We start from the raw sequence: 20,066 nt of genomic DNA on the forward strand, positions 1-20,066 counted from the left end.
CTTCAACTGTAAATAGTAAATCATTTATGGACAACTACATGTACATTGCCAGCAATGTTCCCTCTAAGCTGCGCGCATGCCCGGGCACGCAGCTCCCCTCGCCACGTAGAAGAAATATCAGCCCACGCAGAGAGAAGCACGAGATTGAACTTCACTCAACGTTCTAGAGTTTTCCCCTTTAGTTAACACTACCAACATTTCACTCTAGTACTGTGAGAATTGTGCTCGAATGAACGCAATATAGCCACTATTAATGTTACATATCGAAACAAAATGAACTATGCAAGACTTAGTATGCAAAACTAACTGTGCAAGATATTTTCTTGTAGGCAGAGAGCATTGGAGTAGGATTATATTGCACTTACAGGCACGACTCAGGCCTGTACTCTACACAGACCGGTGCGCCATAACCAATCAGAGCTGCAATAGGCCCATTGCCATATATGGTCTGTGCCATTCACTTTGAACTGGACTGTGTTTATAGCATGAGCGGTCGCGAGTAGATTCGCTTGTTTGGATACCAAAGCGAGAGCTGCATGTAGCCACCTGTGCACATTTGTTCATATTATTTGCTAGTTAGTGAGTTATTAGCCCAGTTGTAGCTAATTTATAGTCAACAATGGGGGAGTGGTTGCTTTCTACAAGAGCACAACATGTGTGAAAAGCCAGTCAGGTAAAGAGCTTTTTTTATGTCTTAAAGGGGCAGTGTTGTATTTTGAGATGGTCTTGAATAAGCAAAGTAGCCAATAGGCAGAGGGTAGCTTAATTTGTCTGTTTCTCTCTAATAATGGTATGGGAATAATTATTAATGTTATTTTGTAAAGTGTTTTTTTGCATCAAACAACAACATTTTCAGTCACCTCCTTGTCTGAAGGACAAGTGGATAAACAGGTTAATGTCAAGCCCTGCATATTTTTTTCAAAAGTCTCATGGAATGTAGGCTTACATTGAACACCACACATTTGCTGCTACTGAAAGAACAGCTATTTCCATGTTAAAATGTTATGGGATGCATTTTTCTCCATTGTTTTTGATGGTAGGCCACTCTGGTAGGCCTACATTATGATCAAATAGCCACAGCAGCCTACTTGGCCACTGTTAAAACTGTAACTTAAAGCGGATACAGCTTCAGTGTTCACAGTAAACGCATGTTGGAAGTTGCACATAATTTTCACAATGTTCAAGTTTGCTCTCAGCAGACCTGAAATTTGCTCAGTGACTAATTTTTTTTGGAGGGAACATTGGTTGCCAGGTAACCATACTTGAATCCATGAAGTGAAACCCAATGTTGCGTTCAGCTTAGCGTACCACCCTCTGTAGTGCCTTGCGGTCAGCGAAGGGGGAGTTGCCATACCAGGCTGTGATGCAGCCCGACAGTATGCTATCGATGGTGCTCCCGTAGAACAGGAGGGCCCTCTGGGACAGGCCAAATTTCTTCAGCCTCCTGAGGTTAAAGAGTCGCTGTCGTGCCTTCTTCAATACAGTGTCCGTGTGGTTTGACCATTTCATCTTTTCGGAGATGTGTAAGCCGAGGAACTTGAAGTTATTGACCGTCCTCACGATGGCCTTGTTGATGAGGATGGGGGCGTGCCCAGCCTGGTTCCTCCTGAAGTCCACAATCAACTCCTTTGTTTTGCTGACATTGGGGCAGAGGTTGTTTACCTGGCACCACACCATGCCTACCTCCTCCCTGTAGGTCGTCTTGTCGCTGTTGGTAATCAGGCCTACTATTGTCGTGTCGTCAGCGAACTTGATGATAGAGTTGGAACGGTGTTCCTAATGTTTGGTATACTCAGTGTATACAGTGTTAATGTTTAAACTCTGATATTTCATAACCAATTACTCAAAGCACCTACAGTTTACCTCATCTACTTCTGCACATACGTAATTGTTCCATTTTCCTCACCACTTCCCTGTTCACAAACCAAAGGAGAAAACCTTTAGCCTACATCTTACAGCAGGGGTGGGCAAACCTTTTGGCTCAAGGGCCACATTTAGTTTTTGAAAAAGAAAAGGGCCACATACTATATGCGTGACAAAACATGTGAAGCCTTTATTCATTTTCACATTGACACGCAACTACTAGTGTACTGTAGGTGTATATATGCTTGCAGAACAATTCTACCCTTATACCATCTCTACCCTTGTTTTTGTGAACACATTTTTCAAGGAACATACCCATCTCCCCTCTCAGTTCACACACAAGGCGAAATACTTTTCCCAGGCTTAGCCAGCGCACATTTGAATGGTACAACAAGTCCTGGTGCTCTGCCTCTATGTCATTGAGCAGCTGAATGAACTGACGATGGTTAAGCCCCCTTGCCCATAAAAAGTTGACCAATTTTACAACCACTTTGACAACATTTTCCAGCTTTAACACACTTTTACACAGGGCTTCCTGATGAATAATACTGTCCATTTTTCTTTAAACACACGACATTCAGAGTCCACTTTTCTCATTTTCGCAGCACTCATTTTTCACGTCAAAAGTCGTCAAGCAATGAAGTGGCAATGATGACTGAGCGCACGCATTCTGAATCTGACTGTAGGCCCAAATACAGAGCGCGGTGCCAGGCTACGGCGCCATCTATTGGAGGTTGTTTGTATATCATGGAATTAGTCATTTTTAACCAAAAATCGTAACTGAAATATAATCATATTTAAAACATTTTTAAAATGTGGGCCATAGTTTGCCCCCCCTTGTCTTACAGTATACATTGGGGGGGATTTAAGGAATCTTAAATCACATTGTCCTCTCCACTTCCCTTTTGCCAAACAAAGGGAGAAAACTATTACATTTTATGGTACAAATGAGACTAGGTGGGACATTTTACGCCTACTTGGACTTAATAGTTAGTAAGTGAAGAAATGACTTTCGAATCTTTGGAATGGGCAGATATTGTATTCAAGATTCATTTAAATTGACAGATTAGATTGTAGTTTACACAATATCCTTTAATCACAAAATCACATTGTTTGGTCACATAATGGGACTATATTAACCCACTGTATTCAAAACATTAATAGTTAATCAGTCAATTAAAGATTAAATAATTGAAAGATTGTGCTGGATATAGTTTATCATCCCATTATAGAGGATAGTAACATCTTATCTGAAAAAAAAAGAAAAACCCTTGAATGAGTAGGTGTGTCTAAACTTTTGACTGGTACTGTATATACATTTTTGACTTTGCTCTGCCTCCAGGTCAAGATTCATCCCAATAAACGTAAACCTGACAGTTTTCAAGGGAGATGTGAGAGAACCACCTGCTGAAAATGTAAATTATTGTGACGAAACATGCAAAGCATTTTGAGCATACTAACCATGAATAATAACTCTGACCCTTGTGCTCTCCATTCCACCCTGGAGTGATGTCACAACTCAGCATAAGTGATCAGCCATTACCCCGGGCCACAGCTGTCCTGCCTATTGGCACCAATCAGTGGCCATTCTCATGTGTTAGTTCGAAATGGCACCCTATTCACAATATAGTGCCCTAGGAGTCCTAGTCAAAAGTAGTAACACTGTATAGGGAATAGGGTGTCATTTGGGACGCCTTTTTGAAGGTGGTCGGTTGGTGTCGTTCTGTGTAAAACCACTCCAATGTTGACATATTGATTTTGTGCAAAGACATCAATACACTACACCAGGGCTATTCAACTATATTCTTATGGGGACTAGATGTAAAAAAGGTTAATTGCAGGGGGGGCGGACATTTTCCAAATGCAATTATTCTTCGGAAGAACTGCATAAAAAAGCAACGCAACCACCAATAAAGCACTTTTCTTAAAATTGAATGTTGCTAAAAGTAACTAGGATAGAAGTGGAGAGCACTCAACCAACGTGAATCGATGTGCAACCCAAAAATGTGATCATCATAGAAAAGGAGCAATGCTCGCTCACCATTATTTTGTTTATTTAAACAACTAGCCTATTAAAAGCTTCTTAAAAGAAATAAGTCATTTTTAAATAATCTGAAAACTAAGCATCTCAATAAATAAAAACAAATATATTTCAAATCAGGTAACGCCAAATTCCGGTCTGAAGGAAGTATGGTTTGAATTCATTTCCCTCAGTCATTGGGTGCGTTTTTTGTCACACTCCCTTCTATCAAGTCTTTGTGAGTACTAGAGAGGGAAACAGACGGCATGTGTGTTAGACTGGTAGCTTTCAGGAATGGGGTCATAATATTTTGTAACTTAAACCGTTGAAACGCTAGAGGCAAATTCATATTATTATAATTTTTAATGATAATAATAACAATAAAAATATGCCACATAGGTGCTAGAAACCACAGTGCTTGTCATTTTGGCACTGAAAGCCAGATTTTTGAAGGGATTTTTTTGCTGATCTTTTATTAATGTTCAGAATTGATCAAAGGGCCAGTATAAATTAATAAACGAAACGGATCTGTCCCGCGGGCTGCCAGTTGAATATCCCTGCACTACACAGTCTAATTTTTGACCACATGGCTGCTAACATTGAGAGAGTTATTTGGATTGCAGGAGAAATTATTTGTGCCACTTAAATATTAGCCAGGAAGAGTTCAATATTGAACCACTATATTGACGTTTACACATTCACAGTGATTCGACCTATCATCGGCTGCATGGCCTTCAATCATGGCTGCTTGTGTTGATGAATCTTCCACCCACTGGACATTATGAAACATAAAATAGGTCCCACAAAATTACAATCAAAATGGAAGAAACTGAGTTCTTTAAATGACAGGGCATTTACCCACCACTTGCATACAGTAAACCACTATTCAGTGTAACAAGCACTTACATTTATATAATTGAAATATTGAGGTTTGCCCTGAAGAGGGCACAACGTCATAGCATTTGCTGAAGAGAAAAGCGAATGGGGAAAGATATGGGGATATTACAGGTGTAGGGGGATATCATTTCCACATTGCACATCTTTCTATTCCAAATAGTTAGACGACACAATCGCACTGGATTACTGAAAGACCACGTTATATAGGCACATTTTATGATTATAACGAATTGTTGTTGTGGAAATGTAGCCTACAGCATAAACAAGCGCAAAAGAAGAAACAATGGAATGCAACGATACCAGAAATAGCCTACAATCACATCGAAACCCATTTTGAAGAATTGCCCGATATAGGCGTAAAAAAATATTGTCAAACATTCAATTGAAAACATGATTATGGCCGTGTTCGAGAGGATCAAACCCGCAACGTATCATTGGTAAATTGTGATGGACTGACTGATCTAAAAATAATAATGAGTCGTTATTTATGACGCAAGGTGATTTGTAAATCAGTCAGTAGGCAGTCATTTTGATTCTCTGGAACATGGCCAGTGCCTATATGTCAGCTTGCAGGAGAGCAACACCTTCTACGTCAGAGCGACGCTGGCAATGACCGACACACCGACTCTCCTCCTTGCCTTACCTTCTTCATCTCACAGAGAGAGAGAAATAGAGAGAGAATGAAAGAGAAGCCCTCATCAGTACCACTGCGATGACACTTCTGTAGCCTGTGACCACGGCTACAGACCATCTTCTGTCAACTCGAATTATTAATAATTAACGGTTTTTGGACCACAGTTGCACGACCGTGAGGACAACAAACAACTTTTACTCTTAACAACTAACTAACCAACCAACTACAGTCCTGTGAACATTTCGTGGGTGCGTTTGTTTCCCTTATGTCCCGAAAATCGAGCGACCATGACTATAGTCTTCATAGTATGAGCAACCTGATGGGTGAGAGGAGGAAGAAAGTGAAGGATGACGGAGAGCGGAGCCTCATCAAAGCTCCGTCCAACGCGAGCATCAACAGCCAGGCTGCCGCTGTCCCTGCCAATGCCGCTGCCGCCACCTCCACCGGGGACCTGGAGAGAGAGGCGCGTAAACACTTCCAGCAAGATGTCACACCTGCGTTTGTTTATGTTCTGGCCGCGTTTTCCGCGCTGGGTGGCTTTCTGTTCGGCTATGACACCGGGGTGATCTCGGGAGCGATGCTCCTGCTCAAGAGGGAGATGAATCTCAGCGCCCTATGGCAGGAGGTTCTGATCTCTAGTACTGTGGCTGCCGCCGCGCTGTCCGCGTTGGCCGGCGGGTTCTTGAACGGAGTTTTCGGGCGCAGGGTCTGCATCCTCCTGGCTAGTTGTATCTTCGCAGCTGGGGGAATAGTGCTTAGCACAGCTCCCAATAAGGAGGTTCTCCTGGTCGGACGTCTCATTGTCGGGCTTGGACTGGGTAAGGTGCCTCCTTAAAATAAGTGAGACCTGTGTGCCAATAGTATCTTCATGGGCGGGCCTAACTAGTTTTGAATGTGATGGGTTATATTGCCCGAAATCTATGTAGTTATACTTAAAGGATAGTGAATACTTTATTTAGCCATATACCAAAACAATAATCAAACCAGAAGTTGCTAACTTCATCCCACTACTTTGAGACTGGCTTGTTGTCAGGGTTACTGATATCTGACTGCAGTGCCTAGGCCTATGGTAGATTTCACCCTGTTTGGCATTCAATGAGAATTCGATGTACCAAAGGTATTTATAGCAACTTCTGGGTGACTCATAGTCTTGACGTTGCCTTTGATTGGGAATGAAGATTGGCGTGTCATGCTTAGTAGAATAATGTTCATAATATGGAGTCAAACGCACATCACTTTAGGCAGGAAAATCATGTGGTAAAGTAGTGTGCCATGCTTGGAAATCATCACTGTTAAGCCTTGTCTTAGTTCTTGGCTTCATTGAGTGCAATAAGTAGAGGAATGGACAAAGGGTGCTATGCTTTGTGTGTTTTTGCTGTTTGAATGTACTAGTCATAGTCATTAGCCAATCTTTGTTTTTGTTTTGGACACCAATTAATAGACCAAGCGAGTAAGCCTGTGCAAATATGAATCAGCCTTTTATCTTTCAAGTACAAAAACTGCTCTCTCTCTCTCACACACACACACACACACACACACGCACACACACACAGAGTAGACTCTCACTATCTTCTCCCTCAATATTACCCCACAGACATATCAATCTTTCAAAACATATTGAATTGTTACTATTTTCCCAAGATTGAAAGCGGCAGTTTATCAGGCCATAGAAAGAGTTGACAGTTACATTGATATCATTTGCCTCTCCATCTCTAGGCGTGGGGTTTATTTCTGCTCATGCATTACTCATTTTGATGCCAAACCCACCACTGGTGTGTGTGGCTAAAGAGCTCTATTTTCATGTCATCCAACAAATGTAAATGCATGGAGTATGCTAAACAGCATTGTCACTTGGATTGGAACTGGTGCTTTGGTCAGATAACATGAAAATAGAGCTCTTTGGCCACACACACCAGTGGTGGGTTTGGCGTTGAAATGAGAATGCATGAGCATAAGGCTGCATACCTATTGTAAAATATAGTGGTGGACCTTTGATGTTATGGAGCTATTTTGCTCCCACATGGATATCAAGGATCTGGAAGGATTCTGTATGGAGGAATGGTCTAAGATCCCTCCCATTTTTAGAAAAAGGCTTAATGCTGTTATCCTCGCAAGGTAAGTTATTGAATGGTATTGAAAACAGGGGTGTGAGAAAAACAATTATTACTTGTTAAACGAAATCTCTTTCTCTGAGCAATTTTATTAGTATAAAATAATATAATTTCCCATTTTTTTAGCATACAATATACCTCAGTATTTTATACAGTCATTTTTGCTAATCTTTATCAAGTGTGTCAATAATTTCGGACCCCACTGTATTCCGAGCGTACCTTGTCACACGTCCAATCACATTTACATGACGGCAGGCCGGGCTCTTCATAACTTTAATTGCTTAGCATTTCTGAGGGAAAGAGGGAAGGTCATTCTTGGCGTTTGTCAGGAGGAGGCAGAAATGCGTACCTTTGACTGGTCTTTAACACAAGCCTGGGGTTTGGTCCATCTCACCATCTTGATTGGTGAGTTGACCTTTAGGTGAACACATGGGAGAGCTGGGGGAGAACTGGCCGAGTCCCAAATGGCACCCTATTCCCTTCATAGTGCCCTACTTTTGACCAGGGCCTAAAAGGCAGTTGTCCCAAATCTTTCATTCCGTCCATCCTCAACCACAGGACGTGGGTGCTCACATCACACGATGATTCCCTAATTGATCTTGCACTGCATTTCTCAGTTGTCGTAGGAAAAAAATGCCAACACGCAAACAGCAAGCTGCTTTATTATTGTGCACGTTATTATGTGCAGAAACATAAAAAAAGAGACGGAGACGCAGAATATTGACTTAATATGAAATGATCTTCTTGGTTTCTGTCACGCAGAGGTAATATTGAAAAGGCAGTTGCGTTCTGTCCACAGCTCCACCAATCTGTCTTCCATCACCTAGGTCCACATGGTGCGTGTTGTTGCTTTCCTCTTCCCCATCATTGTTTTGGTCTCACATGCTGAGTCATCATTGGCTATTGGCAGTAGTCCTTGCCCAATTGCGTCATAGCACTTCTCATACTGCAAGGTGCACGGCCAACATTTCTAACGTCAGAAAATGATCGGGACATCCAACAGGGGTCTGGAAAACGGAACAGCCATCATCGGTGTGTCCTTGACCCGCTCAGACTAGACGCGTCCCGACGTACTGATCCTATCCCAAGTTCATTGGATTTCACCCCGATCATGAACATTTGTCTGGGACTGCAAAAACATGCCGAATTTGTGGCCAAATCGTATGTCCTGCATTAGGGTTTTATCAACATTAGGATAACATCCCAAAAACATTCACTCTCTCTCTCGCTGTCTCTCTGTCTCTTTCTGTCTGTCTGTCTCTCTCTGCCTCTCTCTCTCGCTCTCCTTTATTTTAATCCACAGTAAAATCTTTCCAACATAATAAACCCTCTTATACTCTTAATTGCATTCACAACCATGTGTTTGGTTCAATTATTTGTTCTGTTCTCTGCTTGTGTATGAAAATAAAATGACTAACATGTGAAATGTGGATGTAGAGGAGCAGCCGTTGACAGAAGAGCAAACAGAGTAGAACCTTCTATCAATGTTGAAGCATAATAATATGCCATTTAGCAGACGCTTTTATCCCAAGCGACTTACAGTCATGCGTGCATACATTTTTGTGTATGTGTGGTCCCGGGGATCAAACCCACTACCTTGGCGTTACAAGCGCCGTGCTCTACCAGCGGAGCTACAGAGGACCACGCCAAGCATGCTCAGCTCTAGTTGTTTACTTGGTGGTGTTACTCACTGGAGGAACTGGGTATGCATGCTTTTGCTCCAGCCCTGTATTAACACACCTGACTGAAATATTAAACTAATCAAAGACCTCATTCTGAGTCTGGACCATGATCAGCTGAATCAGGTGTGTTAGGCTAATGCAGGGCTGGAGCAAAATATCTGCACACCTAGTAGCTCTACAGGTATAGTTGGTAACTCTATGAACCACACCTCTAGGGTTGGTCACCCTAGGTGTGTACCGTATAAACGACACCCCTAGGGCCCCTACCTTTAACAGTAGGATCCATCCCTCCATCCCTCACTCCTGGGTTTCTAAAAAAAATGAATGAAACGCCAATAAAACTTATCACGTCTCCCAGATATTGATTAACCCCAGCCGGTGTCGTATAACGGCGAGGCTGCATGGTGAATCAAGCTGTTCCCATGGCAACAGGTAGTTACGTCGTCTGCCGGGCGACTGAAGGAGGGACAGGAAGCAGTGCACTGTGGGTGCTATTAATAGTCCCTTATCGGTGTGGCGCAGAGTGGAGCGGTGATGTCACGGCCCTTGTCGGATGAATCCGGGCAAACACATGTTGTTTGTTCTAAGCAGTCAGTGTAAATATGTAGTCGTTTTGGGATGGTCTGTGGCTGCAGCAGCTGAGAACACCACTGACTTACATACTGTATAGGCTACAGTATCTCTGATGTAGTGGATGCACTTGAGATCTACGTTGTACACCTGGTTACAGAGATGACTGATGTTGTGGTTGATGTTGTTTAGTCTGTCAGACATGATTGATGTTGTTTACAATGATGAGGGCTCTTTAGTGCCCTAATGGCTAGTGTGTGATTGGTGCAGCAGCTCTGTGGTTGAGTGTTTTGATTGGTCAGGTTCTCTAGATGAGGGATGTGGCTGAGGACACTCAGATTCCACTTGATTGACAGATGTGGAGAGGATATGTTGTTTAATGCCTAACTCAGACCCTGTACCACTGTACTTGTATTAGGTAAACCAGTGAACTGAACTAATCATAAAAGCTGAATTTACACTTATCCATAAACGTTGACTGTACTGTATGCTCTGGGGTAAAGTTTCCTCTAGGTGCAGATCTGGTATCAGCTTCCCCTCCCCCAATCCTAACCTTAACCGTTAGTGGGGAAACTGATCTGAGATTAGCGTCTAGGGGCATCTTCACCCTACACTGTACAGTTTTACACTCCTCATCGGGTCTTCCCTGTCCCTGTCCCTATCCCCTATCCACATGAGTAGGTATTGCGTCCATGACGGTGCCAGTGTACATAGCTGAGGCATCTCCCCCCCACCTGAGAGGCCAGCTGGTGACAGTAAACACACTGTTCATCACGGGAGGTCAGTTCACTGCCAGCATCATAGACGGGGCCTTCAGCTACCTACGCCACGATGGATGGAGGTGAGACACACACACACACACACACACAATTGCTGTACATGCCTCTTCTTTGAATATCTCAATGATTTTACATGGTACATCATTTACCACACTTACATCAGGGTTGAATTGAGAATGCCTCATATATTCCAATTAAATTCTTGAATTTGAATTGGATTTGAATTGAAGTAAGTAGTAAACAGGATACAGAATTGCAATTCGAATTTGAATTAAAGGAAATATAATTTAATTCACTGAAATTCAAATGCTTCTATTCTAAACTGACTGTACAAAATATTAACATGCTGGCCCATGTTGTCCTTTGGGTGGTGGACCATTCTTGATGCATGCAGGAAAATGTTGAGCATGAAAAATCCAGCAGCGTTGCAGTTCTTGACACACGCAAACAGGTGCCCTGGCACCTACTACCATACCCCGTTCAAAGGCACTTAAATATTTTTTCTTGTCCATTCACCCTCTGAATGGCACACATACACAATCCATGTCTCAAATGTCTCAAGGCTTCAAAATCCTTCTTTAACCTGTATCCTGTACCTGCAGGGACCCGTGTAGCTCAGTTGGTAGAGCATGGCGTTTTCAATGCCAGGGTTGTGGGTTCTATTCCCACGGGGGGCCAGTATGAAAATGTATACACTCACTAACTGTAAGACGCTCTGGATAAGAGCATCTGCTAAATGACTAAAATGTAAATGTATCCCCCCTCATGTACACTGATTGAAGTGGATTTAACAAGTGACATCAATAAGGGATCATATCTTTCACCTGGTCAGTCTATGTCATGGAAAGAGCAGCACTCAGTGTCTACAAAACACAAGACAATCACGTTTTTGACTGCACTGGGCCTTTCGCTTCTTCATATTTTGGTCTGTCTACAGTAACAAGGTTTCAGTGGGATATAAAAGGTGTTAGGATAACTGTTGATTTCTGAGACAGACTGTATTGGGAATGCTTCCAAGTGGTGTGCTAGTACAGACATTGAAATGTAGCCAACTAGTTTCAGTAAGTTTTTATATTCATCCATCTGTCATCTGTGAATCATTTCACATCAGATGGCAGGTCCAGTCTGGACTAGTAGTTCAGATCAGATCAGTGTAAATGTCAGCAGCACAGATGTGGATCCTCATCCTGCCTCCAGCTGATGGAACATTCACTCAGAGCAGAGCAGGGATATGTTCAAAAGATAACATCAGCTTATTTCTTATTGTAAATCTAAATGCTACGTTGTCGTCTAATAAAATGTGCTTTAGCTAGGCTCAAACACAGCCTCCCACTGTTTTTAGATATGAGTGGCACTGGCACATTGTAAAATGAGTATTGATTTGTCTTGCTATAGGTCGTTATTCAGAACAGCTTCCTTGAACTTGCCACAGCTAATTGTCAAGTGCTGGATTTAATTGAACTTCTCTAAAAGCGGTAGCTGTCAGCGTGTGTGTCCTTGCATTGTTATTTTTTTTTACTGATTTTTGTGTCACCTCTGAGTCCTTGAAAGTTTAGTTTTAATTATGTGCTCTGCTCTGTGGGAGACCTCTATTTGACAGTCAAATGAAAAATGTTCAATGACACAACAAAGTTGTTACGTTAGGCTATTATTCACAATGTTGTTAGCCTGGTATTGATTTGATGTGGGTCCTGAGAAATTAAATCAAATCAAATTTTATTTGTCACATGCTTCGTAAACAACAGATGTGGACTAACAGTGAATTGCTTACTTACGGGTCCCTATGCATTGTTGGAAAATGACCCATAAAAAAAGGACTAACTTACTGTCGGTGCATATGTACCAACTTAATAATTATCATAAAAAACAAACTTCATTACCATCACAATAAACTTAAAAGGGGGCAACAGTCATAATATTATTGGCTTAAGAGCCAATGTGTATTATTTAACATTTTAAAATAGTCCTCACTTATAGGAATGGGTAATTGTTTAAAAGTTGCTAGATATCCCATAAAGCCATCACCGAAAACACATATTTTCATCTTCTGTGTTTTTTTTGGTAACTACCTGTTCTTCGACGGACTCTGGCTAGACTGCAGATGACACAACGTTTGGAACATTTTAAAGTATGCGGCATCTGTCTCGCAACGGAGCCGTCAACTGCAAGGGGGCATTGCCATTCCACTCCATTGTGGACCTCCCAATTGAAGTGCATGACATCCGGCGCAACGTAACGGAGTATTTAGGGGTATTGTGAACAAGGCTTAAGTAGACTACAGACGTGTATGCTGGAACATTGCTACATTGTGGGAGGCAACCCATCAGTGGTCCCTGCTATGCTCCAGCTCATGGGGTTTCTCCTCTCACCCTCAGATGAAACAGCTAATTTCTCTCCTCTCTTTTTCCATCCCTCACCTCCATCCCCTCTCCCCCCTCTCTCCCTGTCCTCTCCTCCCCCTCTCCAGGTATACTTTATGTTGGGTCTATTGGTGGTTCCTGCTGTGCTGCAGTTCATGAAGTTTCTCCTCTCAAAGATGAAACAACTAATATATTACATTCTCTCTCTCCCTCGCTACCCCCTTTCTCCCCCTTATCTCCTCCCCCTCTGCAGGTGGGCCTGCCAGTGGTCCCTACTGTGCTCAGGTTCATGGGAGAAGAATCAACTAATATATCGCTCTCTCCCTCTCTCCATCTCTCTCTCTCTCCCTCCCTCCCCCCCTCCCACCTCTCTCTCCCCCTCTCCTCCAGGTATATGTTGGGTCTGTCGGTGGTCCCTGCGGTGCTCCAGTTCGTGGGGTTTCTGTTCCTGCCAGAGAGCCCCCGCTGGCTTATCCAGAAAGGCCTTACCCAGAAGGCCCGGCGCGTGCTCAGCCAGATTAGAGGCAATCAGAACATAGACGAGGAGTATGACAGCATCAAGAACAGCATCGAGGAGGAGGAGAAAGACTGCGGAGGAGGTGAGAGGGGAGCAGGAGGTGCAGGAGAAGCACACACATATACACACACATAAATGATTAATAAATGAATGAACGCATCAACGAACATGCCCATGTGCCCCCTGTCTCTCTCTCTCTCTCTCTCTCTCTCTCTCTCTCTCTCTCTCTCTCTTTCTCTCTTTCTTTCTCTTTCTATCTCTCTCTCTCTCTCGCTCTCGCTCTCGCTCTCTCTCTCTTCTCTCTTCTCTCTGTGCCCAGATGAGAAAGCTTTATTTGGCTGTTATATAATTTCTATTACACTCCCATGATGTTGGACAAAACAGTTAGCCTCTTCTGAGAGTCACAAAACTGCACTAAAAGTCAGTCTGTCAGAGCCAGGCAACTCAGAATAGACTCCGAATAGACCAAGGACATTGAAAAAAAAGCTCTGTTTTTCTATGAACATTTTCTGAAAGAAGCGTATTTATGGTAGTCACTGTGGCTCAAGTGAAGGTCAGTGCTAACGTGAATGTATATGTGTGAGCGTATGAGAATATATGGGTCAAGGCATGGCCATAGACCTAAGCACTGAATCAAACTCAATGAAACCACCATACATGGAAAACCGCACATATCCACTTGTTGACATGAATAGCTGATATACACATATATTGAAAGTAGCCTATATGGACAACCAATGGTTAGATGAATTAGTGTTTTGTACTGCATTCTCAAGTCAATGACATTGTATACAGTAAGGTCAGTCCAGCCTTGAGCACATTTATTAACTCTTATTGATCCAATGACACCAAGCCATCTCCTGAAAAGAAAGGAGAGGGAAAATAAAGGAGAGGAGAGGTAAACGTGCATAATTCCTTTGTTCTGTAATTAACCCTTCCTGTTAGTCCTTCAGAAAACACTAATTGAGTACCTCACGCTGGAAGTGGGCCATAATAGGGGAGCCTTAGCCAATCAGAGTGCGGTCAGTGGGGCCACAATTCAAGAAATAAATAAAAGACTCCCCTGGCAGTAAATTGTAAAATTGTGTTGGGGGGATAGGCTCACAGCTGGGAAAACAAGTACTTCCTTTGCCCCCTTGCTCCCTGACGTCTCTGTTTCCATGATAACCTCACCCCTTCCTGTCTCCATCACCTCTGATGTGATGATAGTGAGTGTCACTCTAACCACCAGTCACTCATCCACCCATACACAGCCTGGATGAAGAGCAATAATAAACACAATGACACATACAGAGTGACAGGGCTACATAATGGCAATAACAACAACATCAGAACATAGTCCTATCTGTATCAGTCAATTCTCTCTGGATGAAAGGACAATACATTACAGAGACACATACAGGGTGACAGAGCAACACAACATCAATAACAACAACAACACAACTAACAACAAGATATGTATCAGTCACTGCTCTCTGATCTCTGTTTCTCTTTGTTATAGTATATCTTATTAAAGCATTGGGCTACCATCTCTGGTGTAGAATATGTTTGAAATGCCCATCATGGATGACTTTTCTGTAATCTTAGTACTACTAAGATAATCTTTCATCCAAGATAATCTTTCCTAAAATGATCTTATCTTAATCCTATACGAAGCTTCCAGGAAACTCACCCCATGTTTTTATTCAGGCCTACTGAACTGATTATATCTACATAGATTAACCTCTTTTTTACCTGGCGTATACGGCTGGGAACAAGCCTATTGCCAGTCAACATGATAATGTTTTCCTCTTTAAAAGAGTGTTTTATCTCAGCGTTAGACGGAGCAAAATAGAAAAAGGGGGGAGAAGAAAGAGAGGGGGAGAGATAGATAACAGAGAGAGAGAGCAAACAGATTCTCTTCCAGCTAGGGAGAGAATTAGAGAAGCTGAGAAAAGAGAATGTGAGGTTTAGATAGAGAGGGACGAGTGAAATGAGAGGCTTTTATTTTTAGCTAAAGCTTTCTTTGACATCAGCTTAACTGTTTTGACAACCAGCGAAACATGAGTAACTGACATGATGTGGATTGATGTACTATATGTAGCCTACACTCTTAGAAAAAAGGGTTCCAAAAGGGTATTTCGGCTGTCCCCATAGGAGAACCCTTTTTGGTTCCAGGTAGAACCTTTTTTGCTTCCAGCTAGAACTCTTTTGAGTTCCATGTAGAACCTTCTGTGCAAAGGGTTCTACATGGAACTCAAAAGTGTTCTACCTGAAACCAAAAAGGCTTCTTCAAAGGGTTCTCCTATGGGGACAGCCAAATAACCATTTTAGGTTCTAGATAGCACCTTTTTTTCTAAGAGTGTATGTACTGCATATAGTACCAATAATCTATTACATTTGTAAAGCGCTTTTCATTATACAGAATAATCTCAAAGTGCATAAAATAAACCACACACATTTTTTTTTTTTACACAAATAGACAGGGCAACTGACACAAAGAACACAGCTGACACTACAAGGGACAAAGACACCAATGAGCACAGCTATCAACAGAAAACCTTCCTAAGGATAAAAGTCTTTAGGCCTGTTTTAAAGGAGCCCATAGTCTGTGGTGCCTTCAAGTGGTCCGGGAGGGCATTCCAGAGGCTGGGGGCGGTCGAGCTGAAAGCCCAATCCCCCAAGGAGCGGAGCTTGGTCCTGGGGGCATGGAGGAGCAGGCTATCGCTTGACCTGAGGGTGCGGGTGGGGTTATGGAGGGAGAGCAGTTCTTTGAGATAAGGAGGGGCATTGCCATCCACGGCAATTTCCCCATTTTATTCGTAATTGCCATTTTGCTCTCAATGGCTGCTGTGCTTTCAGGTATTGGAATGATGCAGTATGTCATTCTTAATGAATGCAAGGTATGCTACTATATTTGTTATCTGCTCGCTGTACAAATTTACAATGAGGTTTTATGAAATATTCCTCCCTCTCTCTCTCTCTGTATTTCTCTTCTTTCTCTCTATTTCTCTCTCTCGCTCATTCTCTCTCTCTCTTTCTCGCTCACTGAGATGTGGGGAGAAGAAGCAGATGAGATATTAGATGAGATATTACACAGATAGACATTAATCCAGGAGATAGAGAGTGTAGCATAAGTCATGCCCCTTCTCCTGCTCCTCTTCTGCTTAATTCATAATTTACCGTTTTAACATTTTATGGAATCCTGTTGGTTGGTGCCTTAGATCTGATTAAATCATGTATCTGTTGGAACTTCATTTATGGGAAAATTATGGGAATATAAGGTATATTTAGAATTGCATAATGAGAAATGAGGGAATACAGAGAAGCACCTAGGAAAATGTGGACTTTTATGTAATGTAGATGTTCAAATAGATTCCTTCAGTCATTAATGCATGAAGATGGGATGCATCCCAAATGGTACCTTATTCCCTATATAGCCCCATAGGACTGGTCAAAATTACTGCACATCTGGTACACAGACATGAACTCATTCACCCGTTGTATTATTGTCTTATTATTCTGTAATTTGGATTTAGTATTAGGCATGTCGTGGTGTGTAACAGTCGAATGACACCCATGTTCATTTCCTAGCTGAATTATCTGGAGACACCGGGGGATTTGCATTGTTATTTGAAATAAGGGATAATTTAATATTAACTTGCTAGCGGCGTTATCTTCTAATTCAGTTCAGCTAATCGAGTTTTGAATGAATATTACTTCTCTTCCACTCTCATTTATTCTGTTTTATTTTTAAGCCCAAGGGAAACAATTTCAAGACAAACTGAATTAGTTTATCTTGCCGAATATGTTTTCAATGATTTTACCCGTAAATATATTTGACACGTGGATACAAACAACAATTTTCACAGACATCAACTATTACCTACTTTATGATATTAGAAGAACTGGTATTGTACAGAGAGGGCCATTAAATTCAACAAAGATCCCAATGGTGTCATTATGTAATGATGTAAAGGAAGCATTAGAGGAGAATGGAAGGCTATGAAAGGCTAGAGGACAGCTATTACAGATGATCTCTGTCAAAGCAGATGAAAGCAGAATGAGTGAAGATTGATGACTGACCTTTTGTGTTGAGATGTGAATGAAGACAGCTATACTCTCACTCTCCACCAGTCTGATACTTGCCCACTTAAAACTCTCTTCCCCTCTGATATTTGAGGTCTGTCATATCCCATAGCTCAGGGTTGCAGGTGGATTGGAAATTATTTTTGCATTGATTCACCCATATCCACTTTTCCAATTAAAGTATTTGTTTAATGAATATTACATCCTTAACAGTACAAAGAACCCAATGAGCCATAATAATAGCCAACCAAGAACAACCTACGCACAAACCACTCTGTACTCAAATGGCTCCTAATAGACACAGGTTATTAGCTCTTCAATGATCTCAGCATACTTACATCACAATATTAATTATTGCTAAGTCACAAGAGAACATTGTGTGAGTAGTAATATCCAGAGTTGTAAATGATGCGGAAGGAACACCACAATGTTCTTCTCTCTCTTTTCTCTCTCTCTCTTTCTGTCTCTCTCTTTCTTTCTATCTCTCTCTATCCCTCTCTCTCTCGATCCCCTGCCATTTGGATCACATTTACGGAGCCATTATTATTATTTTTTTGTTAGGGGCTGTATCCCACACCCTGGCACAGCTCTCTCTCTACCATTTGCATTGGGGCAGGTGTTAGTCTGGAAACCATGCATCTCAATGAGTGATTACATTTTTCTTTCCAGACGAACCACATAATGGGCCCAGATATTACCCTCTACCTCTAGACTCCCAGCTCCTAGCCAGAGCAACACCTTAGGGGACTGAGTTGATTGGTTGAAACTGGAGGTGTGTGTGTGTGTTGCTCATGTGTTTTTGGAACAGTTCACATGTGATCACGTGAAATTCATGTGCTGTACCCAGAGATAGCCCAATGTCTGCTTTGATTGAATGGATCAATTTGACCATTGATTTTTGTCCTGTTTTTGTGGAGAAAATGCTTTTTTTTGTCTTCTGAAAGCACCATAGAATGCCTTCTTTTAAAGGGCCCAAAGTGACTTTGTAGCAGACATCTTTTAGCAAGGTTTCAGAATCTTATCCAAAGAGATTCTGTTGTGGTGGTATACAAGCCTTTTTGTCAGGTTTCAAGGTTATTTTTAATGAATAATAGGACTCAATCATGAGGAAAAAAGCTCTGATAGAAAGGCTATGTTTTTGTATTCACCAGCAAGGACAGAAGCATCACATTTAAAATAGAAATAGAGGCAGTAGTTAGAATCAGATAAGATAAGTATTCCTGCAACATTATTATATATTGAGAAATGAAGCTACTTGATTGTACCCAAATTGGCCATTAGAATCTTTAAGATTCATATAATATTTTATAAATATAGTACCCAACATCCGATTTGAACCATAGTAATAATAATTAAGACATAAGCAACTCCCAAAACATTTAAAAAGTCTCCCATGGACCCCCCAGTCCCCACATCAATCCCACCCAAACGGCCAGTATACAATATCAGTTCTCTATGTCTGAGAAGTAGTATGAAGCTGTGGCTTGGAGTATTGTTTCTTCATATGCATTCCCTGTTAATCTGGTGATGGTTATGTTCCTCTGTTCAGATAAATGAGTCATTGAAGTTGTTTGGATTATTTCCCATAAACAGCGTGATAGTACCAGGTGGCGCTGTTCCTGCTATACTGCCCCACATTAATACTTTCAACTCTTAATGTTATCAAACACACACTGAGCTCTGGTCAGCCTGATTCTCTGGAGGTGGTTGGGGTGGTGAGAGAGAGAGAGAGAGAATGGGTGTTTTATATTGTGAGGAAGACATAGAAGGTTGGGGGGTTGTGAGGCTCTTTTTTGATGCAGGAACTGAGAGAAAGAGAGTTTGCGTACGTGTGTGCAGCACAGTCAGTTGCCACTTATCTTAATCAGTATTATTTCCTGTTAGACTTTTGTTGTTTAGCTACAGAACTATTCACCATTAAATGTATCTATTGCCAAATAGTCCTGCTTTACTTTATCTTTGAGAGAGAGAGAGAGAGAGAGAGAGAGAGAGAGAGAGAGAGAGAGAGAGAGAGAGAGAGAGAGAGAGAGAGAGAGAGAGAGAGAGAGAGAGAGAGAGAGAGAGAGAGAGAGAGAGAGAGAGAGAGAGAGAGAGAGAGAGAGAGAGAGAGAGAGAGAGAGAGAGAGAGAGAGAGAGAGAGAGAGAGAGAGAGAGAGAGAGAGAGAGAATCAAAACGTTCAGTCACCTGCAGGTTTTAGCTGCTCATTAATTTTAAATAAGGCTGCTAGTGCAAAGGCCTAGATGTGATCTATGAATTTGGAGAAGAGAGAAGACAGTCTGCTAAACTCAGAGTATTTTGGGGTTCTGTAATTTGACTGTGTAAATATGTGATAATGATTTGCTATAGGTGCAAAACTATATACACAAAGACACTGCCTTTACACATTTCTATAGTGTCAGATTGTTCAAGCTGTCTTCATATGCACATTGTAGAACTCCTCTTAGATGTATGAGCCTTTACATTGTACTGACTATTTAGGTCAGTGTATCTCTCCCCATATCAATCATTTTCTCTGTGTGTGTGTGTGTGTGCATGTGTTTGTGTGTGTTAATGTGCATATGTGT

At 41.8% G+C, this 20,066-nt stretch overlaps 1 protein-coding gene across 1 annotated transcript in view; it reads left to right on the plus strand.

Moving 5' to 3' along the window:
- Positions 1–5,679: 5,679 nt before the first annotated feature.
- LOC311146631 (proton myo-inositol cotransporter-like) overlaps positions 5,680–20,066 on the plus strand; it is a gene marked incomplete at both ends in the record, with an annotated part of 53,203 nt that continues 38,816 nt past the window's right edge. Inside the window, 3 exons of the mRNA XM_084183161.1 lie at positions 5,680–6,232; positions 10,459–10,618; positions 13,307–13,515. Coding sequence (XP_084039287.1) covers positions 5,680–6,232; positions 10,459–10,618; positions 13,307–13,515 — 922 coding nt within the window. The remainder of the gene's footprint in view (positions 6,233–10,458; positions 10,619–13,306; positions 13,516–20,066) is intronic.

This window comes from Coregonus lavaretus (genome assembly GCF_964263955.1).
Source record: "Coregonus lavaretus genome assembly, chromosome: 19".
Taxonomy (NCBI): Eukaryota; Metazoa; Chordata; class Actinopteri; order Salmoniformes; family Salmonidae; genus Coregonus; species Coregonus lavaretus.